Here is a 24,531-nt window from a genome sequence, read left to right on the forward strand (position 1 = left end):
ATATAGTCAAACTCCTATATATTGCATGTTCAATCCCAAATCATTAAAACACCGATCTCCACGGATACAAAACAATATACATTTATACCCCTGACATTTTGTACAAGCATCGCTCTTCTACCGAAAAGACAGCGCGTGAGTATCTTCTAAATGTCTATAATGCGATGTTGTACGTATTCTCACTATTTTAAACGTGGATTATTGCCGTGGTCGTTGAGAATTTCCCCCTTTTGTTTAGCGGGTAAGGCCCCTCTGGAACTTGGAGGGGGGCCATGTTGTTAGTGAGTGTGTAGTTACCCAGCAGCAATGGTGTTTTGTTAATGCAGCTCACCAGACGGCATTTGTATGGTTCGCTCGGTTAAAAACGTTTGATTACAACTGTTCGGCGGCGTGTGAACAACGGAGAGCTATGTTTTTATTGTATGCACTTATTTAACTACAATAGCTAGCTAGTAATTTTTGGGGGGTATTTTATTTATTTTTATTATCAAACTGAAAAGGTAAGAGGCCTTCCTTAATCTGCCTAGCTAGCCATGGTAGCATCAACAAATCTAGTTATCTGACTAGCTAGTTAAATTAGTTCATTTAACAAATTCAACGTTGAGGCTGGATTTACAGGTGAACTGTTAACGCTAGCTAGCTAGCTAACTTGGCTTCTGTCAGTATAGCTAGCTAACTAACGTCAGGTAGCTAACCGCTAATGATAGCTAGCTAACGTTGTTCACGAACGGTTGTTTTTCCAGTGAACTAGCCCGTTGTCCGGAACAGAGAAATTGTTAACTATCTCTATGTTATGTTGCCAGGAAACGTACGTTGGCGAATGTATACATTTCGCATGATAACTAACATTCAGACAAGTTTTTTTTTAAACTAGCCAAACTAATCCAACGAAGTACAGTACGTTAATTAGCTAGCTACATGCTGCCTGTAATATGTCGAAACACACACCCGACACCGAAGAGTTGAGCACTCGGTGGGCAGACATTCATTGTTCGATTGGCTACGCTAACAAGTTATTTAGCAAGCTAGCTAATTTAGCTAGCTTGGAGAGCTAGTTAACGTTATCGATCTAACGTTACCTAACATTGTTTTGATTATTATCATGAGATTGGTTTCTACGGTCTATAGCTAGTTAGTTAAATTTGACCATGTTAGCGATCGATGTTACCTATTATGGCTAAGAAGGCCAAATTGCGTATTACACGGACTTTCGGACACTGCATATTTATTAGTTTGTTAGCTAGCAACGAGCTCAAGTTTATTAATGTAATAGCTAGCTACTTAATAAGTTAACTAGCAAGCTAGGTAGCCAAGTCAAAGGAAGGGCAGGTAACGTCCCCCGAGAAGATTGTTACCTTAGATTGACACTAGCTGCTAGTGCTTTATGCTGAAGTTCTACAGACCTTTCAGTGTGTCAATTTACAATTGTTATTGTAACTTATGAAACAAAGCAAGGAAACTCTCTGTTAGGGACCAAAGAAAGACTGTGTGTGGTTGGTTCAATAAGCATGCATGGGGGATCCCTAATAAATACAAATACATTCGATATCAGAAACCTCAGGTTAGTGTATGTACATGATGTTTGATAAGTGCTATCCATATGCAATGTAAAGCAACTCTACTCACACATGTTCTGTTATTTCCCCCTCCAAAGGTTTCCCCGTGGAATGAGCGTTCCATGCAGCATCCTAGGTATGAATGACGTGGCCTGGCAGGAGACACGAGGCGGGATGCTGCACACAAACGGTGCTCCTGAAGCCGGGGGCGTCAGAGTTCACGGAGGGGGATCCCTGGCTGCCATGGGGGTTGCAGGTCAGGGTCCCGGAGGGCCACACCGTCTGCAGGGACCCAACCCCATCCCAGGTACCCCACAGCCTCCACTAAGTGGACGCTCTCAGGATGATGCCACAGTGGGCTACTTCTTCCAGAGGCAGCCTGGGGAGCAGCTGGGAGGTTGCACCTCCAGCAAGCACCGTTGGCCCACTGGAGACGGCAACCACGTTGACCAGGTACAATGGTTTTGCCAGAGCCAAACTACTTGGCTACAAGCTTCCTGTTTGATAATAAAATATTTGAATGAAGCAGATCTTATACTTTCTAGAAACTACTTTACCACAAGAGACCCTTGCTGTCTCAGTCCAGAGCATGACATAAATTGCACCAGCCAAAGATTTCCCACTCTTTAGAAATCTACACTTGCTTCTGTTTCATAGAAATTACTTTCAACAAATATTCATTGTAGCAAGCATTAGCCTGTCAAATATCCTAGTGGTTCATTCTAATGGCTTGTTAAACTAATTTTCAAAGTTGCACGTGAAAGTTTGAAGGATATGTTCCATTCCCAGTAAACACCTAGCCTGTTGACAACAACAACAACTGACTTGGGAAGTATGTGTCTGTGTAAAGAGGGGGGGGGGGTCTCTGTCAGTGAATCAATTTGTGTTCCTCCAATTTCAATATGATGTCCAGAACTAGCTTACCATGAATGAGGATACCATTTTTGCCAGGTTGAATTGTGTATGTGCTCTGACTGAAGCCACATTATTATTTTTATCAGGTTCGAACTGTGGATGAGATGAACTATGGTTTTCAAGCCCTTGCTTTGGAGTCCAGGGGCATGGGTGAGGTAGGTTGAGATCCACCACAACATCTCACATTTCCTCCCTTTAAAACTAGGATAGATTCTGTGCTACATCTTCCATTGAAGTTTCCCACGGTGACCCAGAATGTCGAGAATGTCCAAGTAGCCATTTTGCCGTCTCTTTACAGCTCCTGCCAGCAAAAAAACTGTGGGATTCGGATGACTTGTCCAAGGATGGAAGGAAAGGGATGCTCCTTGGAGAGGAATGGCGGGAGAATGCTTGGGGATCTTCTCGTGAGTGGTTTTCTATGCCTCTGCTTGTTTGTCTGTTTGTTTTACCCTCTGGGCTTTTTGAGAACCAATTTTATTTTTATCAACCCCTTGGCTCCCCCATATGCATACATTCTTAGAGGCACTATGCAGAAATTGCACCGCAATTTCCTGGCTGCTAAAATTCTAATAGTTATCATAATTTCTGTTTTTATGTGACAAAACAGTATACTGTAGTGTAGAGCAAGGTTCCTCAACTTTCGCCGGTTGATTTTACCCCCTCCCCCAGGTTTTCTGAGCACAAACAAAAATCTCTATATAGATATATAGTGTGTGTGGAATTTTCATTGTTGGACATAAAATACTGTTAAATTTGGTTTTTTAAACACCAGGAAATCAGCTCCAAGTGATTTTTAATTCAAGAAATCTGTTCCCAAGTATTACCCACGCTTAATAAAGAGATATGACATGATCATATACAAATGTAAGCAAGGTTGAGATTGTTTTAGTCAAATATATCTGTTTGTGCTTTTTGTGGTCAATTTGCAGTCTACACATTATTTGTAATTATGTTCTGACCATCTGCTCAAGAGAGAAATTGGGCTGCGGCTGAATCTAGTTCATTATTCCTGGTGTAGAGCATCATTGTACCATCTAAACTGCTGTAAAATATATTTTTTGAAGCTGGTGTACAAAACCGTAAGTGAAAAAGACGCAAAAGCAAAACTTAAGAGCGGAAGCATAGAAATGGCAAACATTGACCAGATCTACCGCTTCTTAGTCCCGCTTTCAATGAGACACACAGATCTATTCACTATGTGAATTTGGTCAGTCACCCAAAAAGTGACATTTCAGCTTTAACCTCTTGGATGTAATGTCTGTTTAGGGGATCTGCATGGTACTGGTTCCGACTGATATTTTTGTGGACACTATATCCAGTTGGCTGGTTCCTACTGACACCATAGTATATTTGAGCCGGTGTGAAGTAGGATGTGAAATCTGAAACCACTTGAAGCTGGGATAGCCCTCCTACCATTTCTTTCGCTCTTCGACTGTCCAACTCCTGGCTGAACCCTATGTCACAAGCACTGGCAAAGCACATGCCTGCAATCCTTACATCATAGCACAGCAGGAGAGCGTGGCTTCATCGCTGTAGCACATTGAGATCGATTTATAGCCATTAATCTCAAAATTCACAGATACATTTTTTTAAGCATTGTTTGTTTGTCAGACATATGAGATGAAAGGCTAGTTCCTAACAAGTTCAGGTAGCCACGCTACAGCTCTGTGAGACATGAACAGCGACATTTGGATCAAAAGACCTTCAGAAAATATGCCCCCCAAAATTCTTACATTAAACATACAAATATGAATTTTACAGTTTATATGGAAGGTGAAATCTTATAGTTGGTCACTTTATTATTTGGTTATCCTACACTGAACAAAAATATAAATGCAACATGCAAAAAGGAAGAATTTTACTAAGTTACAGTTCATATAAGGAAATCAGTCAATTGAAATTAATTCGTTAGGCCCTAATCTAAGGATTTCACATGACTGGGGAATACAGACAATGCATCCGTTAGTCACATACCTTAAAAAGAATTTGAGCGTGGATCAGAAGCGGTCAGTATCTGGTGTCACCATTTGCCTCATGCAGTGCGACACAACTCCTTTGCATACTTGGGGCTGTGCATTGGCATGTTAAAACATGAGGTGATGGCGGTGGATGACTGGCACGACAATGGGCCTCATGATTTCGTCACAGTATCTCTGCATTCAAATTGTCCCAATTTTGATAATTGTCCTTGGCCTACGCCTGCCCATACCATAGTCCCACCGCCACCATGGGGCACTCCGTTCACAACGTTGACATCAGTAAACCACTCGCCCAGACGACAAAATACAGGTGGTTATGAGACCTGTTGGATGTACTTCCAAATTCTCTAAAACTAAGTTGGAGGCGGCTTATAGTAGAGAAATTAACATTAAATTCTCTGGCAACAGCTCTGGTAGACATTCCTGCAGGAAGCATCTGCCCGGTACAGTTGAAATCGGGTTTCATCTGTGAAGAGCACACTTCTCCATTGTGGCAATCAAAGGTGAGCATTTGCCCACTGACGTCTGTTACGACGCCGCTCTGCAGTCAGGTTAAGACCCTGGTGAGGACGACAAGCATGCAGATGAGCTTCCCTAATATTCTTCAGTTGTGCCAACCCATAGTTTCATCAGCTGTCCGGGTGACTGGTCTCAGGCGATCCTTCAGGTGAATAAGCAAGATGTGGAGGTCCTGGGCTGGCGTGGTCACACGTGGTCTGCGGTTGTGAGGCCGGTTGGACATACTGCCAAATTCTCTAAAACGACATGGGAGATGGCTTGTGGTAGAGAAATGAACATTATATTATCTGGCAACAGCTCTGGTGGACATTCCTGTAATCAGCATGCCAATTTTACACTCCCTCAAAGCTGGGACTGACGTTGTGTGACAACTTCACATTTTAGAGTGGCCTTTTATTTTCCCCAGCACATGGTGCACCTGTGAAATTATCATGCTGTTTAATCAGCTTGATATGTTGATATGCCACACCTGTCAGGTGGGTGGATGGATTGTCCTGGCAAAGGAGAAATGCTCACTAACAAGCATGTAAGCAAATATGTGCACAAATTTTGAGCGAGAATAAGCTTTTTGTCATGCAACTCGGGACCAACTGTTTACATGTTGAATTTTATTTTTAAAAAGCATACTAGTCATTTCAAATTTTAATAGTTAGAGAATACGAAAATATTATAATAAAAATAATATATTTGTATGAACATAACAAGATTCAACAACTGAGACATAAACTGAACAAGTTCCACAGACATGTGACTAACAGAAATTGTCCCTGAACAAAGGGGGGGGGGGTCAAAAGTAACAGTCCGTATCTGGTGTGGCCACCAGCTGCATTAAGTACTGCAGTGCATCTCCTCATGAACTGCACCAGAGTTGCCAGTTCTTGCTGTGAGATGTTACCCCACTCTTCCACCAAGGCACCTGCATGTTCCTGGACATTTCTGGGGGGAATGGCCCTAGCCCTCACCCTTGAGATCCGGCAACAACGTCGCCTATGCGCACAAACCCACCGTCGCTGGACCAGACAGGACTGGCAAAAAGTGCTCTTTGACGAGTCGCGGTTTTGTCTCACCAGGGGTGATGGTCAGATTCGCGTTTATCATCGACGGAATGAGCGTTACACCGAGTACTCTGGAGCGGGATCGAGGTTGAGTGTCCGTCATGGTCTGGGGAAGTGTCACAGCATCATCGGACTGCGTTTGTTGAGATTGCCTGCCATGACAACGCTGTGGTTACAGGGGAGACATCCTCCTTCCTCATGTGGTACCCTTCCTGCAGGCTCATCCTGACATGACCCTCCAGCATGACAATGCAACCAGCCATACAGCTCGTTCTGTGCGTGATTTCCTGCAAGACAGGAATGTCAGTGTTCTGCCATGGCCAACGAAGAGCACTTTTTGCCAGTCTTGTCTTGTCCAGCGACGGTGGGTTTGTGCCTATAGGTGACGTTGTTGATGGTGATGTCTGGTGAGGACCTTCCTTACAACAGGCCTACGAGCCCTCAGTCCAGCCTCTCTCAGCCTATTGCGAACAGTCTCGAGCACTGATGGAGGGATCGTGCGTTCCTGGTGTAACTTGGGCAGTTGTTGTTGCCATCCTGTACCTGTCCCGCAGGTGTGATGTTCAGATGTACCGATCCTGTGCAGGTGTTACACGTGGTCTGCCACTGTGAGGACGATCAGCTGTTTGTCCTGTCTTCCTATAGCGCTGTCGTAGGCGTCTTACTGTACGGACATTGCAATTTATTGCCCTGGCCACATCTGCAGTCCTCATGCCTAAGGCACTTGCAGCATGCCTAAGGCACATTCACACAGATGAGCAGGGACCCTGGGCATCTTTCTTTTGGTGTTTTTCAGAGTCAGTAGACAGGCCTCTTTAGGGGTCTAAGTTTTCATAACTGTGATCTTAATTGCCTACCGTCTGTAAGCTGTTCGTGTCTTAACGAGCAACGTGCATGTTCATGAATTTATGGTTCATTGAACAAGCATGGAAACAGTGTTTAAACCCTTTACAATGAAGATCTGTTTAGTTATTTGGATTTTTACAAATTATCTTAGACAGGGCCCTGAAAAAAGGATATTATTTTTTGCTGAGTTTAGTTATTGTTTATGGCCCTCTCGTGATGAATAATTACTTTTGGGGATTACTTTTAGTTATGTAGAGATAATACATAGTTGAACTGGTACCATGAAGACCATGCAAATAGCTTTTTAAAAATGTTTTTTTTAAATCTGCTGAAACTCCTATTCTTTGAGAAGGGTTGTCTCTGCATTGACCCAGGACAATCTCCATGTCTCACCTTCCTGGCTGTCTATTATTTTCCTCTGAGCAGATCACTCTGTGTCCCAACCAATCATGGTGCAGCGACGACCCGGACAGGGTTTCCATGGGAACGGCGACGCCAACTCCGTGCTCTCCCCTCGCTCCGAGGGCGGAGGCCTGGGCGTGAGCATGGTGGAGTACGTCCTGAGCTCCTCCCCCGGGGACAAGATGGATGGCCGCTACAGGAACGGTGGCTACGTAAGTCTTTCTGCCAAGGTCTCTTTCGCTCTCTGCCCTTTACGCCAATCCACTCAGAACCAACAGAAGATCTACATCGGCTTCAGTAGTGATACAAAAATTGTCAGGTCTAGAGTTATTCCAGAAATCCAACATCAAATTCTTATTGCTTAGGGCCTAGCCTCTTGTTCTCTGATGGAGCGTTGCGTCTGTTTGGAGGAACAAGCCTTCTGAATGTTTGATTTTTTTTTGCTTTTGTAGGGCGGCGGGGACGCTGACCCGGACGGGAGGGAGAAAGGTAACGCCCAAGACCAGACGTCTCCGTTTGAGGAGGACAAGAGCCCAGAAATGAAAGTGGGAGAGGAGAGTGATGCGGCCAAGGCCAATGGGAGAGGCCTGCTCAATGGCATGGACAGAGACTGCAAAGACTTCAAGTATGGGCCATTTTTAGTGGTTATTTGGGGGTGAATGGGGGGCCATGAAATTATCATTGAGATATTTTATTTACCAATCCGTCACCGCACATAGAGACCTTTATGAAAAATGAAAGTTATTTGAATTATGTCGATTTAGACATTTTAATCCTTTTGCTTCAAAGAGAAACCGATCTTGTAAGGCAGACTTTGCAGGGAGATAGTTGTGAACAAAGCCTCAAAGACCATATCGTCACATGTACTGCTCCCGTCACCCCCCCCCCCCCCCCCCCCCCAGTCCCACCCCAGGAAGTCGCCAGGCCTCCCCCACCGAGGCGGTGGAGAGGATGGGCCCTGGCCAGGCCGGATTGGAGATGATGGTCCAGCACCAGCAGCACCAACATCAGCAACACCACCTCCAGCACCAGACCATGCAGCCCCAGAGCAAGCCCCAGCAGCAGGAGGACTTCCAGAGCCAGGAGGCCCAGAACATGGGCAACATGGAGCAGCAGCAGGGTGTGGAGTCACTCCAGTTCGACTACGCCGGCAACCAGATCCAGGTAGACTCTTCCGGCACCCCCGTCGGCCTGTTTGACTACAACTCCCAGCAGCAGGTGGGTTGAACCAAGAAGTAGTAACGAGGGACTACATTTCTCTCTAGTGCATAGATTGATGTAAACCTGTCACTTTTTGGTGATATGAGCCGTTTTGATCTCCGATAGACCTGGAGATCTGAAGGAACAATGTTTTTTGGGTGGGTGGGGGTCTGTGTCCTATCAATCATTGACTGAGCACAGAAAGTTAAATGTGTTGAACTTATTAGAAAATAAGTTGTGTTGCAGTAGTTTCTCACAATTCATGAACATGTTAGGGTTTGTTTCTTCTTCGTCCTTGTCAATCATTGGTTCATTGCTGAAATTAGCATTATGACTTTTCTTTACTTAAATCATTCAAAAACCTTTAATGCAATTGCAGACAAAAGTTGACAAACAGGAACATAGCACACATGTTTCTGAGTAAGTTCTGCATCAAACAAAAGGTCTCACATTGTTTTATTAAACTGAAGTCCCGCCTTAGTGATGTCACTGACTACGTCATTACCTTTTTACTCCTGAGACCAAAACCCTGCATCCACAGCTATACAAACATAAGAGTTTCAGTGTTTATCTAAAAGCTAGGCAATAAATGTCCCCTCCCCAAAGTTGATTTATTGTGGAATGTCTGAGTAGTCTCTTATCTTCCACACTCCCCTGCAGAGTTCTGCCTGTCACACATTATAAGAGAGCGAGCAAACAACTGTGGAACAATTATAAAACTATATAATGAATATATATATTGTTAATCTGTAGTCAAGGACCCTATACATGTGAGGGAGGGGTCTTATAACCCTCTCCTTCTATTAATATAACATAAGCATAATCAATTATTCTAATACATCAAACATTTTGGTACAACCCTTTTCACGACCCCTTGGTGAACCCGACAAACAATGCATCAGTGATTCTTATTTCCTGCAACTTTCCTAAGTACCGCCTGTTTCTGTGCACCTCTGTGTTGTGTAGCCAGTTAGCATGACTTTAATGTCTGCATAATCTAGTGGCTTTCCCCAAAAAAACTTCCCAATTAAATGTTGACTGCAAAGTAGGTCTACCTTACAGAATGATATCATAAAGATTTCTATCAATCGATTTGCAAACACCGCTGCAGAAACACTGCTAGCCGAACACAACTCTTTCTGGTGTGCAATGTTTTAGTTTTTTTTAAACTTTTATTTAACCAGGTAGGCTAGTTCAGAAGTTCTCATTTGCAATTGCGACCTGGCCAAGATAAAGCAAACCATCACAACACTGAAGTGTAGGAGGTCTCCAATTTTTTTAATGGACTGGATCTTTATATATACCACTTGGGTCCTGGTTCAGTAATAATGATATCAGACCTTCTTGTTGCTTGTCTGATAATCTACCATCTATATACGAGTGGTTAGAACATGCTAATAATGGTCCTTTGAGTATATCAAAAGTTAAAAAAAAATGTTTTATATGCCATCCAGCCCTGGAGTTTTCCCATCCTTAAAGGCCCCAATTGCATCAAGTAGTTCCTCCTCTGTAATTTAGTCCTTCAATTTCCTTTATTAATATGGACTCTTGATCTAAATTGCTTTTGTTTTATAGATGAGTACTGAATTGCATGGCCTCTAAAGGCACACTTAAAAGTGTCCTATGTTATGTCTGAAAAAGTCAGTTATAAATTAATCTGTCCTAGTTCTAAACAATTTATCATCTAGTAGGCTTTGATTAAATTTCCAATATCCTCGCCCACGTGGAAATTCTGTAAGAGTAATATATATGTAAATTATGTGATGATCCGACCGCATTCTGTCCCCTATCAACACTTTTTAAACATTTGGTGCCAGAGAGAATGGCATAAGAAAGTAATCAAGACGACTAGCTTGATTAAGCCTCCGCCAAGTATATCTCACTAGGTCAGGGTATTTAAGTCTCCATATATCCACTAATTCCAATATATCCATGACATTCATGATTTCCTTAAGTGCCTGAGGGTGTTAGTTTGTAGTGTGATTTCCTTTCCGGTCCATAGAGCTATTTAAGACCGTATTAAAATCTCCCACCATAATAATACAGTCTAGTGTTAAATTCTTATATTTTCAAAGAAGCTTGGATCATCATTATTCGGACCGTATAGGTTAATAAGCCATATCTGTTTATTGTCCAATAACATATTTAAAATAATCCATCTACCTTGAGGATCTGCTTCTTGGACCTGCTTTTAATGAGTGACAGATCTATAGCTCACTTTTTCTTTGTGTCGACTCTTCCAAAAAGTGACGTACTGTAGCTTTAAACCCAGACCAAAGAGTCCAACACCCCCCCCCCCCCCAACCCCAGGACAATAAAGTTTATTGTGGTTTGGATAGTTAGGAATATTGAGATTGATCAAATGTGTATTATTTAAAAAAAATCTGAAATGCATGTTTCTGTGCAAGTAGTTTGTCACCTTTTTGGGTCCTTACCAGTTTGCTTCCCTGTCCCTGAGAGTAGTGGAAGCTTGGGTATTAATGTGTCTAACTTGTTCTGTTTGTTGTCCAGTTGTTCCAGAGGTCCAACCATCTGACTGTCCAGCAGCTCACTGCTGCCCAGCAGCAACAGTATGCCCTGGCTGCTGCCCAGCAACAACACCTTGGTAGGTTCTAGATGTTCTACCCTGGCTGCTGCCCAGCAACAACACCTTGGTAGGTTCTAGATGTTCTACCCTGGCTGCTGCCCAGCAACAACACCTTGGTAGGTTCTAGATGTTCTACCCTGGCTGCTGCCCAGCAACAACACCTTGGTAGGTTCTAGATCTTCTACCCTGGCTGCTGCCCAGCAACAACACCTTGGTAGGTTCTAGATGTTCTACCCTGGCTGCTGCCCAGCAACAACACCTTGGTAGGTTCTAGATCTTCTACCCTGGCTGCTGCCCAGCATCAACACCTTGGTAGGTTCTAGATGTTCTACCCTGGCTGCTGCCCAGCATCAACACCTTGGTAGGTTCTAGATGTTCTACCCTGGCTGCTGCCCAGCAACAACACCTTGGTAGGTTCTAGATGTTCTACCCTGGCTGCTGCCCAGCAACAACACCTTGGTAGGTTCTAGATGTTCTACCCTGGCTGCTGCCCAGCAACAATACAAGCACCCCCTGAATTATGATTGTAGTTTTGATTACTATATACAGTAATGTACTGTGGATTTATTCATTATTTGGCTCCAAACTGCACACACGCATATTTGTGCCAGATTGGGTAGTATTACCTTTTATTGGTGTGGTATTACGTCTGAATGTTTTGTACGTAAAAATGTCCTGAATGCCATACTTAAAAATATATATTAAAAAAAAATGTCATTGTGGTTTTGATGGCAATTTGATATCGGATGATGTGTTATTCGATTTGAACACACTGCTAACTGGAGGTTTTCTTCAGCCGGCCTTGCTCCCGCGTTCGTGCCAAACCCATACATCATCAACACTGGACCCCCCGGAACCGACCCTTACACCGCTGCAGGACTGGCCGCAGCAGCTACACTTGCCGGTTAGCACACACACACACACACAAACTGTATTCATACATAGCACCTCTTTCACAGTGGGTACTGTCATCAAAAGCTGCTTTACTGCTTCGTGAGTGTATAATATTCTGTATTGAATTGCAAGTTCATACCACAGGTTTGGTAGTAGTAACTGAGGACTCCCTTCCCTTAGGGCCTACAGTGGTTCCTCCCCAGTACTATGGTGTTCCTTGGGGCGTGTACCCTGCCAACCTCTTCCAGCAACAGGCTGCCAGTCACAACGCTAACCAGCAGGGATCCAATCAGGGACCGGGGCCAGGACAGCAACAGGTAGGCATTTCACCAATTAACAGCAGCTAACTAGAGAATTAATTTAAGGGTTAGGTGTATTGGAAGTGACCATGATATATCTTGTACATTTTCCCTCAGATGACTCAAGTCATTTTAAGTTCGGTTGTGGTGTAACCCCTTGATCTTCTCTCTCCCTCTCTCTCTCTCTCTCTCTCCAGGTGATGCGCCCCGGGAACAACCAGCGCCCTCTCACCCCTGGTCAGGGCCAGCAGAGCCAGCAGGAGTCTCTGGCAGCAGCTGCCGCCGCCAAACCTGCCCTCGCCTACGCTGGTATGCCAGGTCAGTGACTGAGTAGTGTTAGTTGAGCACACACAGGTTTTTACCTACATTTACAAATAATCTCGACTAACCGGTGCCACCGCACATTGACTCTGTACCCCCTGGTAACAATAACATTGCTATTGTTATTTTACTGATGCTCTTTATTTGTTGTTTTTCTTTATTGCGTTGTTGGTTAAGGGCTTGTAAGTAAGCATTTCACTGTAAGGTTGTATTCGGCGCATGTGTATTTGGAGCAAAAAAAAATTGATTTGAACACTACTGAGCCAAACCAAGCTCTACTGAGCAGGCCTGGTTAAGCAGCCACATAATTGCAGGAACAAAGGACAATGTCAAAAGAGGATATCCGAGCAGGCAGCGTTTGGTTTGGGTCGGTGCGGTAGTGTGAAAAGTACAATACAGCCAGTCGTGTACAGGTCTGGAGTTTACCCAAGGGGTGAGAGGTGAAGAGTAGCATGTGAATATATTATACTGGCTCTCAGCATTATGTGCATCTATGCCACTCTTGAAGCCTTCCAAGGCATGTTGAGGTTTCCCTTTAGCCCCTTCTAACAGGCTTAACAGGTCTGTGTAGTGCTTTAGTTGGGGGGGGGGGGTAATTTGATATGAAAGCGTGTCTCATATTCCCTCTGGAATACGTTTGTGTACATACTCTTTCAAACTGCCTTTCCCTTCTGATTCTGGTGCAGTAAGATAACACGTCTTCAGCCCTTTCGTAGACCACACGCAACTTCATAGACCAAACACACACTTGCCAGGCTGGTTTTCACAGTGTGTTTCCCCTCAGTTTGTCTGTCTCCTGCCCACCCAGGTTACCAGATGCTGGCCCCCGCCGCTTACTACGACCAGAACGGAACCCTGGTGATGGCCCCTGGGGCCCGCGGAGGTCTGGGAGGGCCCGTCCGCCTGGTCCAAACCCCGCTCCTCATCAACCCACAGGCCGCAGCGCAGGCTGGTGAGTACCACTGGCTGTCTGGCCCAGTGTTCTCCTAATGTTTGTGGGAAATTGTGTTTTGGGAGGCGGCTTAGCAGCTAGTGGAATGAGTGCCATGTTGATAGTGTGAACACAATATTACTGTACTTTGCTTGTGAAAGTTGAGCAAGGCTTTATAATCGAATCTCAATCTTACAATGATGTGGATGAATTGCTCATACCAACAGGGCTATCCAGCAGTTTTAATAGTGCTCACCCCACCCCATGTCTACTCCAAATAGGCACCACACTGAACCGTGGTGACCTGGTTTTTCTTTCCATCCCTCTTTCTCCCCTCTGTCTATATAGCGGCTGCGGCGTCAGCGTCCGGCTCGGGCAACAACATGTCAGGCCCCCAGCCCAACGGCCTGTACCGCTCCATGTCCCAACCCCAGCAGCAGCCCCAGCAGCAGCAGAACCAGGGCCTACCCTCCAGCTCCTTCTACGGCTCTGGGTCGGTGCCGGCCAGCTCCCAGAGCAGCTCCCTGTTCTCCCACACCTCCCAGGCTCCACCGCCCACCTCGTCTCTTGGATTCAGCGGTGCCGGCGGCTCCCTGGGCGTGGGACTGGGCTCGGCGCTCGGAGGCTTCGGCTCCTCAGGTTAGTGGAGAAGGAACCTTCAGGTTCATTGTTCATATGGCAAAAAGCATACATAAGATGTGATGTCATGCACTCTTGACAATTAATTGCATTTTCCAAAGATTCTGTACCCCCCTCCTTGGATGCCCTGCTGTCCTCTTTCTCTCCCGTCTCCTTATTTCCCCGTCTTCATCTCTCTCTCCCATAGTGTCGAGCTCCACCAGCAGCAGTGTCTCTCGCCGGGACTCCCTGCTGGCCAACTCGGACCTGTACAAGCGTGGAGGTGGTAGCAGCCTCACCCCCATTGGTCAGCCCTTCTACAACAGCCTGGGCTACTCCTCGCCCAGTCCCATTGGCCTAACACCGGGCCACTCCCCCCTCACACCCCCACCCTCTCTGCCCTCCTCTCACGGCTCCTCCTCCAGCCTTCACCTGGGTAAGACCAGGTGTAATAAATGTGTTGGAGAGCATAGACATGAACATAAGATGGGCAGGCAGATAGAAAACTTCATGCAGTGATACACAATTAAGTTTTGTCGCCACCCTGTCAGTCACTCTTCAAAAGATGAAATGGTTTTGCACCGTATGGAGATCTCTCTCTCTCACATATAATCTGTCTAGTTCACTGTACTCAACACCACTCTAAGTGGATGGCTAGACACACATAGAAATAGTGACCAGAGGGGGAATTCCCATTCAAGCTACGTACTGAGGGTCGAAATTCTATCTCTATGGCAACACCCCCTCATCCTTTGTTTCCTCCCGGTATTCCCGACCTCCAGGCGGCCTGACGAACGGCAGCGGGCGCTACATCTCGGCGGCGCCCGGCGCGGAGGCCAAGTACCGCAGTGCGGGGGGCACCTCCAGCCTGTTCAGCTCCAGCAGCCAGCTGTTCCCGCCGTCTCGGCCCCGCTACAGCCGCTCAGACGTCATGCCCAGCGGGCGCAGCCGCCTGCTGGAGGACTTCCGCAACAACCGCTTCCCCAACCTGCAGCTGCGTGACTTGCCCGGCCACATGGTGGAGTTCTCCCAGGACCAGCACGGCTCCAGGTGGGTGACGAATAGACGCACGGCTGAATGGACACAGTCTCTCACATACTATGAGCTCGTTTTCTCACACCACACACACACACACACAAAGTCTCTCTCACGTACACAAGCTCACTCACATAAAATGAACATGCATTTTCTCACGCCGCATGCACACACAGTGGTACACAGACTCACACAACCTCTGCTGCATATTATGCCCTCCAACCATGCTGTTGAAAAACAACACTTATCACTGTAATGCTCAGGTTGCTCTTAACTCCTCTTCTTCCTTTTCTTTCTCTTGCTCCCTGTGTCCAGGTTCATCCAACAGAAGCTGGAGAGGGCCACCCCAGCAGAGAGACAGATGGTGTTTGGGGAGATCCTGCAAGCAGCCTACCAGCTGATGACAGACGTGTTTGGCAACTACGTCATCCAGAAGTTCTTTGAGGTGGGAACTGTGGTCAAAGTTGTCGGGTTAGATTCAATGCCACTCTGGATACTTGTGATATCATTGGCTCATACCATACCAACTAGAGGTCGACCGATTATGATTTTTCAACGCCAATACCGATTATTGGAGGACCAAAAAAAGCCGATACCGATTTAATCGGCCAATATTTTGGGGATTATTATTCGATTTTATTTTTTTTGTAATAATGACAATTACAACAATACTGAATGAACACTTATTTTAACTTTAATATAATACATCAATAAAAATCTATTTAGCCTCAAATAAATAATGAAACGTGTTCAATTTGGTTTAAATAATGCAAAAACAAAGTGTTGGAGAAGAAAGTAAAAGTGCATTATGTGCCATGTAAGAAAGCTAACGTTTCAGTTCCTTGCTCAGAACATGAGAACATATGAAAGCTGGTGGTTCCTTTTAACATGAGACTTCAATATTCCAAGGTAAGAGGTTTTAGGTTGTAGTTCATATAGTATTTATAGGACTATTTCTCTCTATACACACACTTGTATTTCATATACCTTTGACTATTGGTTGTTCTTATAGGCACTTTAGTATTGCCAGTGTAACAGTATAGCTTCCGAACTGGGAACACATCGACAACAGCCACCCTCGAAGCATCGTTACCCATCGCTCCATAAAATACGCGGCCCTTGCAGAGCAAGGGGAACAACTACTCAAATCAATTCACATTTATTTATATAGCCCTTCTTACATCAGCTGCTTTCTCAGTGCTGTACAGAAACCCAGCCTAAAGCCCCAAACAGCAAGCAATGCAGGTGTAGAACCAAGTCTCAGAGCGAGTGACGTTTGAAACGCTATTAGCGCGCACCCCGCTAACTAGCTAGCCATTTCACATTGGTTACACCAGCGAAGAGCTGCTGGCAAAACGCACAAAAGTGCTGTTTGAATGAATGCTTACGAGCCTGCTGCTGCCTACCACCGCTCAGTCAGACTGCTCTATCAAATATCAAATCATAGACTTAATTGTAACATAATAACACACAGAAATGCCAGCCTTTGGTCATTTAATATGGTCGAATCCGGAAACTATTATTTCGAAAACAAAACGTTTATTTCAGTGAAATACGGAACCGTTCTGTATTTTATCTAACGGGTGGCCTCCATCAGTCTAAATATTCCTGTTACATTGAAGGTTGTACAATGTTATAATTACGTAAAAATGTGGGCAAATGAGTTCGCAACGAGCCAGGCGGCACAAACTGTTGCATATACGCCGACTCTGCGTGCAATGAACGCAAGAGAAGTGACACAATTTCACCTGGTTAATATTGCCTGCTAACCTGGATTTATTTTAGCTACATATGCAGGTTTAAAAATCTATACTTCTGCGTATTGATTTTAAGAAAAGGCATTGATGTTTATGGAGAGGTACACATTGGAGCAAGGACAGTCCTTTTTCATGAATATGCACCGCATCGATTAAATGCAATGCAGGACTCGCTAGATAAACTAGTAATATCATCAACCATGTGTAGTTAACTAGTGATTATGATTGGTTGATTGATTGTTTTTTATAAGATAAGTTTAATGCTAGCTAGCAACTTACCTTGGCTTACTGCGTTCGCGTAACAGGCAGGCTCCTCGTGGAGTGCAATGAGAGGCAGGTGGTTAGAGCGTTGGACTAGTTAACTGTAAGGTTGCAAGATTGAATCCCCCGAGCTGACAAGGTAAAAATCTGTGGTTCTGCCCCTGAACAAGGCAGTTAACCCACCGTTCCTAGGCCGTCATTGAAAATAAGAATGTGTTCTTAACGGACTTGCCTTGTTAAGTAAAGGTGTAAAAAGAAATCGTCCAAAAATACCGATTTCCGATTGTTATGAACTTGAAATCGGCCCCAATTAATCTGCCATTCCGATTAATCGGTCTACCTCCAAATCCAACTGTTAGTGTGCTTTCAACCAGCACGTGTCTGATAATTCGATTTTTACTAGCACCGATATTGCAGCTTGTGGCTTACTTTTTCAGGTTCAATATTAATCGTGTATTATCTTAACCGTACAATAAGTGTATCCCACTAAAGTAGGTATCTGGATAAGAGCATTTTGTTTTAAATTACTGGACATTATATAATGCAAACAATCAAAACGAACAAACTTTCAAGTTGCTGTCATTGAAGTATTGTTTGTCTCTGCAGTTTGGCAGTGCGGATCAGAAGCTGGCTCTGGCCACGCGTATCCGCGGCCACGTGCTGCCCCTGGCTCTGCAGATGTACGGCTGCCGGGTCATCCAGAAGGCCCTGGAGTCTATCTCCTCTGACCAGCAGGTAATTGTAAGTGGGATCTTCACTTCTCATTAGATTTATTTTATTGCTTCTAGGATGCATCCCAAATGGCATCCTATTCCCTTTTCTAGTGCACTACTTTTGACCATGCCGTAGCCCTAGGGTTATCAGTTGCTGTCTTCTGATAAGTTCTGATAAGACTCTCCGGTAAGCATGGTGGATGGATAGAAACCTGTGTAATATGATCCTGTGACCTTTTCGGTCCACTTTGAAAAGCCTTAAGCTTCTTTGAAATTGCCCTTGACATTAAGGACTATGGTAGAAATTAGATTGTTATCAATGAGCCATTAGAAGGAAGAGAATGGATGTATGTACCGTAGAAGCAGAATAATAGAATGACTCAATTTCTATGGGAATGACCCATAGAATGGATAGATGGATGGATAGATGACTCCTCTTCCTCTATCCCCTTCCTCAGAGTGACATCGTACGAGAACTGGACGGCCACGTGCTGAAGTGTGTGAAGGATCAGAACGGGAACCATGTGGTGCAGAAGTGTATCGAGTGTGTCCAGCCCCAGGCCCTGCAGTTCATCATCGACGCCTTCCAGGGCCAGGTGAGAGCCCATTCAATAGGGCATGCAATGGGAAAAACATTTTGTAACAGAAAATGAGAGATTCTGTTGGCAACAATTTGTTTGTTTTTTTGCTGATGTTTACTGACACGGCCATATTCAATGGGTGTTGTGCGTTTGTAAATTCATTAGTAATTCTGTGCGCTGGCACACTCAGACGAGAGTGCTCTGAAATCGGAGTACATAGCCAGAGTGAATTTACAAACGCACCCGTAGTTATAGGTGTAGCTAGGCTCGTGTTCAGCTGGGCACTCCGCAGCAACACTTTTTACAATTGGAAACTAAAATCTGTTATTTTTGGACCAGCTCCAATAACAGTACCTGCCCGTTTCAGAAAAATCTTAATCTGTTGAAAATTGACCCAGACGCACAGTAGAAATGTTTTCTCCTTAGGATTCAATGTATGGACTGGCCCATTTGGCCCTTTTCAAGTGTTTTTTGTTTTTTTTAATTGAACAAATTTTCACATATCGACATTGAGTGCCAGTTAATGACAACATACTCTACGCTTTAATCAATGTTCTGCTTAATTCCATTTGTCTGAAGCGTTACTTTATTTTGCACTTATCTAGACCTGAGGGATCCTGCCACCCATTTTGTTGAGGTGTGCTGTCTGTCTCTTCCCTGCAGGTGTTTGTGCTGTCCACCCACCCTTACGGCTGCAGGGTGATTCAGAGGATCCTGGAGCACTGCACCCAGGAGCAGACCCTGCCCATCCTGGAGGAGCTGCACCAGCACTCTGAGCAGCTCGGCCAGGTAAGTGCAGCCAGTTAAGCCCCTGGTCTCCTCATAACTAGGCCCAAGTCACCCAGATACAGACAATGTGATGAGCTTTGTGTGTGTGTTGTAGTTCTTGTGACGTTTTTATTGTTAGTGTTGCTGTGTAGCCTGGGTTGTGTCTGCTTTCTCTTTGGACAAGTCCCGGCAGTCCCTCCCTGTTTCAGTAGGTTTTCTTCCCTTTGGTGCCTAACGAACATGACTGTGAGCCCTGTCAGTTAATGATAGATAAGGATAAGTGTATGAATGCTGTCAATGATTTCTACCTCTGACCTATGTTAATTTTACCCCCTCCCCCCCACTTATTCCATCTAGAAATATCAAGGCGTTTCATTGGAGATGACACCCAAAACCTATTATACAGTGTCCAGCGACGCACTGTTTAAGGTCAGAGCAATTCGCCTCCCTCCCACGCGGACGTTGTCCTCGTGTCACCTCCCTCCCCTTTCTCTCTTTCTCTCTCAACAACCAGTGTGCTTTAACACAGTACAGGCCTTTTTACCGTCACTAAACTCTCTATCCCTCTTTTGCAGGCCTCTTTCCTCCTCTAAACTCAGAGCACGCCTCTTCCTCCCTCGCCACTTTTTTTTTTTCTCCTTTGCTTCTAAACAATCTGTTCTGTCACGTAGAGGATACACAGCACCCCACTTCTCGGCTCTCTCTGTTTAGATAATCCCTCTCTTAGGTCACGGGCGCCTCCTGATTCTTCCTCTTTCCCCCTCCCTCCAGCTCTATTCTCTTCCTTCTCTGATGTTTATTCCTCACTGCTTGGTAGAAAGACTCCCTAAGTCGACAGCATTTGTTTTGCCACAATTTGGACCCCCCTCCCCCAACATTGACATGGATTGTCTGATAGGCTTTGAACTCAATTGTGGGTTCTTGGAACTTAGGGGTAAAGTCCATCAGACCATGTAGAGCAATTATGCCAAATGATGGGGGAGGTTTGTAAATCAAATAGGGGGGGGGGTGGCATTTCCCCCCCAAGAAATCAGGACAAAACATGTACTTAAAAAAAATATATATGTTGACTTTATATTTGACATTTGTATCTTAAAGCATTAGTGAGAAATAATGAATTGAAGTTGTAACATTTTGGCATTTATCTGTTTTCGTGAGGAATTGTCATCATTTAAGATTGTCAAATGTTGGCACTATTGATGTTTATTATCTGGTCAGGTGAGTTTCAGTGTCTGTCTTCCTGCACAGGTTTAGGTGTATTGGGTTGTTTTCCCTCACAACCATAACGGTTTTATCAGCCATCCCTGAAGGGACAAAGATGCAGCTGTTTGCTCGTGAACCTGTATAGGCCTGTGTCCCATACGAATCACTAGCCTCTCTCTGGTCTTTTGACCTTAATCTGTAGTAATGATGTGGTGCTATTGATACAATTCTGCGGGGTTGTCATGATCGATTTCTGTCAAAAGAAAATCTGTCTCAACTGTCTGTAAATGATTGAATCCATAGTGGGGGTGAACTAAATGCCGTTACAAGATTATGTAATTGATTGTTTTCCTTTGTGGGGAATGGGAAACGTGATCCCAAACACGCTCACTGTCTTCTGTTTCCATCGCCCTCTGCAGGATCAGTACGGCAACTACGTCATCCAGCACGTCCTGGAGCACGGCAGACCCGAAGATAAGAGCAAAATTGTGGCAGAGGTCCGCGGAAAAGTGCTCCTCCTGAGCCAGCACAAATTTGCAAGGTAAGGCAAAACCCTTTCATTCTCCCATTACTAATCACAGGGCTGTCTTCATTTTATATACAGTTTCATAGTTGGTGGGAGTGAGATCCATAGAGATGTGCTTTCCCTTTATTTCATTCCAGCCATTACAATGAGGCCATTTTTAAAGTGACACTAGCCTCCACTGAGTGAGACGAGTCACATTCTGAGACTTCTAGGGGTGGTTTTCAATGTAGATTCTCCAGTGAGTTGGTTTTTAGTTCAGGACTAGGCTGACTGTGTCCAGGACACCGGCCCATGTAGCCTCTCGTCTCTCCTTCAGTAACGTGGTGGAGAAGTGCGTGATCCACTCGTCCCGTGCCGAGCGGGCCCTGCTGATTGACGAGGTGTGCTGCCAGAAGGACGGCCCCCACAGCGCCCTGTACACCATGATGAAGGACCAGTATGCCAACTACGTGGTGCAGCGGATGATCGACATGGCCGAGCCCGCCCAGCGCAAGATCATCATGCACAAGGTGGGTTGCCATATACAATCGTCTCTGAGGTGAATTCATTAGTGCAATACGTTTCTCAACGGGAAACATTTTGCTACGAAAATGTGTGTTTCTCATTGGAGAAGTTCAGGTTAGTCCTGTTTTGGCCTGTTTGCTTGGCTCCTAGTTCCTAGTTCCTAGTGAGCACATCCCACGTCTCCTATTCCCTGTTCATTTAAATCAGAATAGTTTAAGCCAGGTTAATTTATTGTCATACAACCAAAGGTTGGTGATTTTGGGTACAACATGGTTAGGATACTCTGAAGTTGTTCTAATTGTTAGCCATAGGAGTCTCTCCTAATCACGTGCTCTGAAGTCCAGTATTATATGGAATGTTGACCAGACTGCTCTCCCATCATTTTTTATGTTTTAGCATCCTTCAATGGCAGACTTTTTAAGTGGAAGGCAGACTGCATTGTTTTTAAAACGAGAACAACTTTTAAGCCTCATTGGTCCAGTCCCACCAAAAATTGTATAATTAATCTTTGCTCTCTGCTCCCCCAGATTCGGCCCCACATCGCCACCCTGCGCAAGTACACCTACGGCAAGCACATCTTGGCCAAGCTAGAGAAATACTACATGAAGAGTAGCTCTGACCTGGGGCCCATCGGAGGGCCCACCAACGGCCTCATGTAGTCCTGCCTTCTGTGTCCACTGACTAAAGGCCAGAGTAGGAGCTGCCCCCCTCACCTTATTTCTAGTTATGTAAAGAGGTGCTCCTGAGCCATCAGGGCTGACCTTTGACACCCTCTGAATTACCAAAAAGATTTAAACGTCACCTGTGAAATGCTGTGACATCTGACCCCTGCCACTCTAATGCTACCCTCAGCGCTTTTGGCCACCATGGAGGGTAGCAGACAGTTTTGCAGGCAATCTCTTGGGTAAAGCACAGCCCCCCCCCACACACAATTTGTTTATGATGTAACTGGCTGGTTTTTCTTATATAATCCTGTACATTTAGTTTTTTTACCTTGTAAATTCTCTGTAGAAAAAAAAAAAGAACCGCATTTGCTGATAATGTACAATTCTTACAATTACACCAGCAAGTGACTTTATAAGGCCGAACTTGAGTGATCCTTTTAAACAATTTTTCATTTGTTTTTGTACCCAGACTTACTACTATCAGCTGTTATAATTAAAAGCCAGGTGTTTAAATATATATATATATATATATATATATCTCATATTTCTACTACCACAAAATGATCCCAATGCCAAAGCAGCTGATGGATCCATTTCTACTTCTTGCACTGCATAGTATGGATAGATTATGAAACCCATCTGTCCCACTGACGATTACTATGTCTCTCGTGCCAATGAGTTAGTCATCCACTGGTCTCTACTTGAACACCTACAATGCTTTGTGCTTCATTTTTAGTGGAGTGTCATCCACTTGCCGGCTTGTGATCGCCTCGATAAAAAAAAAAATGCCTCTGTTTTTCCACAGACTGGCCTACACTCTCTCTCTCACACTGTTTGCTTGATTTGACTAGTCGGCTCCGGGCGACAAATGGCATGGGTATTCAACAGTGATTCCACTAAATCCCACCTATACGGTCTTTTTCTTTTCCTTTCTCGCAGATCATTCAATGGCTGCTTGGGCTTACAGCAGACACGGGTAGCGTGGACGTTTTATTCTCTTTCAGAAGCAGAGCACAAGGTTGGGTTGTATAGTGGAAGTGTAACTTGGTTGTAATCTTTACAGTAAATGACCGTAGCGTGTGTGGGTGGGGGGTAAGCATAGGCATGCTGTAACAGGTTTTTAATAACTTGACTGATTTCTTTATCATGTTTTGTGGAACATCTATTTGTCTTGTAGTTTTGAGATGAACACTGCCCTAGAAGCGGTATCTTTATGTACTGAATATTCATCTCTTGCGTAGAAATAGTTTAGCAAAAATGTATAGCATCTTTGTGTATGAGTAAATATTAAATGGTTGCTTTTTTGGCTAGGGGGCTTGGGGTAAGAGTTTTTATTTAATTTTTTTTTTTGAAGTGGCTCATCCCAAGTATGTAAAGCGGAGGGTAGAATTGGGAATGAAATTAGGAAAAATAACAGGATGGTTTTATGCGAGACCGACCGTCATGAGGTTGTTTTAATTTAGTTATTCCTAATTTAAATTTTTCTTCTGGTCTGAATATTCAAGTGAATTAGGTGGGGTGAGTAGTGGGGCCATCTAAAAAGCTATACAACTCCTCTGTGACGCTAGTAGTAATGGCTTTTGCTTCATATGAATAATTGTAGAATACGTGTAGTATATGTGCAGTTGATAAGTGTGTAAGTTTAATTGACAAAAGTCTAGTTGTGGTGTTTGACAGGCCTTGATAAATTGGTAGTGATGCTTTTTTATTTTGTCTGTACAGTTGTACATTTGTAAACGTTGATGCTGTAAATGGATGTCTTTTACACTTTTGGGGGAAAAAATTGCCTAAATGTGCATTTTGATGTATGTGTGTGTATATTCATCACTCCTTTCCCCTCAAATATAATGTATACAGTTTTATTTGATCAAGCGTTATTTTAAAACAATCTTTTTATGGCTTCTCGATCTGACATGGTTTTGTTTTAAATCTGTTATGAGAATGGTCGGCCTCGTTTTGTATGCGGAGCTTTATAACGTCTCCTGTTTATATTGTCTTTCTGACGTGTGACAGTTTTAAAGGAACACCAATGCTCTGTACTTAAAATGAGGCTGCTTCTGGTCCCCTCTGCTGCCATGGAAACTTCACAGGATATGACAGAATTATTTTTGTACAGAAGAGTGCTGTATTTTGGAACAGCTACTACCTTGTAAGCAAAAGAAATGTAAGATATTGTCAATTATATAAATATGAACATATGAGTTTTGTCACACTGTCAAAGTCTTGTACATTTTCAGGTGGCCTTATGTACATTTCCAGACATTTAGATGAAGAAAAAAAAGACTCATTTTTTGGAAGCAGAATTGTGGCTGTATGATTAAACCGTTCTAACATTTGATAATTTATTTCTGTGCCTTTTTTAAACAATTTTCTTTCAATATCTTCTTTTAGGAAGT

At 44.2% G+C, this 24,531-nt stretch overlaps 1 protein-coding gene across 17 annotated transcripts; it reads left to right on the forward strand.

Annotated features, from left to right (window-relative positions):
* Window positions 1-24,471, forward strand: LOC139414967 (pumilio homolog 2-like). Of its 17 annotated transcripts, none has more exons than XM_071162639.1 (23): window positions 1-135; window positions 1,655-2,009; window positions 2,558-2,626; window positions 2,770-2,875; window positions 7,297-7,484; window positions 7,725-7,897; window positions 8,175-8,490; window positions 10,984-11,077; window positions 11,856-11,963; window positions 12,134-12,270; window positions 12,450-12,570; window positions 13,382-13,525; window positions 13,853-14,143; window positions 14,331-14,558; window positions 14,905-15,172; window positions 15,473-15,602; window positions 17,782-17,916; window positions 18,347-18,484; window positions 19,133-19,258; window positions 19,595-19,666; window positions 20,860-20,981; window positions 21,283-21,475; window positions 21,998-24,471. In XM_071162639.1, the coding sequence occupies exons 2-23, from the start codon at window positions 1,668-1,670 to the stop codon at window positions 22,127-22,129; spliced, it is 3,633 nt and encodes a 1,210-aa protein (XP_071018740.1). In that variant the 5' UTR covers window positions 1-135; window positions 1,655-1,667; the 3' UTR covers window positions 22,130-24,471. The 17 variants fall into 17 exon arrangements, with proteins under 17 accessions (XP_071018740.1, XP_071018748.1, XP_071018732.1 ...); XM_071162647.1 differs by having other exon boundaries at window positions 32-135; window positions 8,175-8,436; window positions 12,143-12,270; XM_071162631.1 differs by having other exon boundaries at window positions 50-135; window positions 13,358-13,525.
* The last annotated feature ends 60 nt before the right edge of the window (window positions 24,472-24,531 follow it).

The sequence above is a fragment of the Oncorhynchus clarkii genome, chromosome 8, assembly GCF_045791955.1.
Source record: "Oncorhynchus clarkii lewisi isolate Uvic-CL-2024 chromosome 8, UVic_Ocla_1.0, whole genome shotgun sequence".
NCBI lineage: Eukaryota > Metazoa > Chordata > Actinopteri > Salmoniformes > Salmonidae > Oncorhynchus > Oncorhynchus clarkii.

Bases quoted from the DNA above. Each gene is read 5' to 3' on its own strand.
- LOC139414967 (XM_071162631.1), top strand. From the start codon at position 1,668: ATGAGCGTTCCATGCAGCATCCTAGGTATGAATGACGTGGCCTGGCAG. The intron at 2,627-2,769 runs GTAGGTTGAGAT...GTCTCTTTACAG, and splicing joins AGTCCAGGGGCATGGGTGAG to CTCCTGCCAGCAAAAAAACT. The intron at 11,964-12,133 runs GTTAGCACACAC...CCCTTCCCTTAG, and splicing joins CGCAGCAGCTACACTTGCCG to GGCCTACAGTGGTTCCTCCC.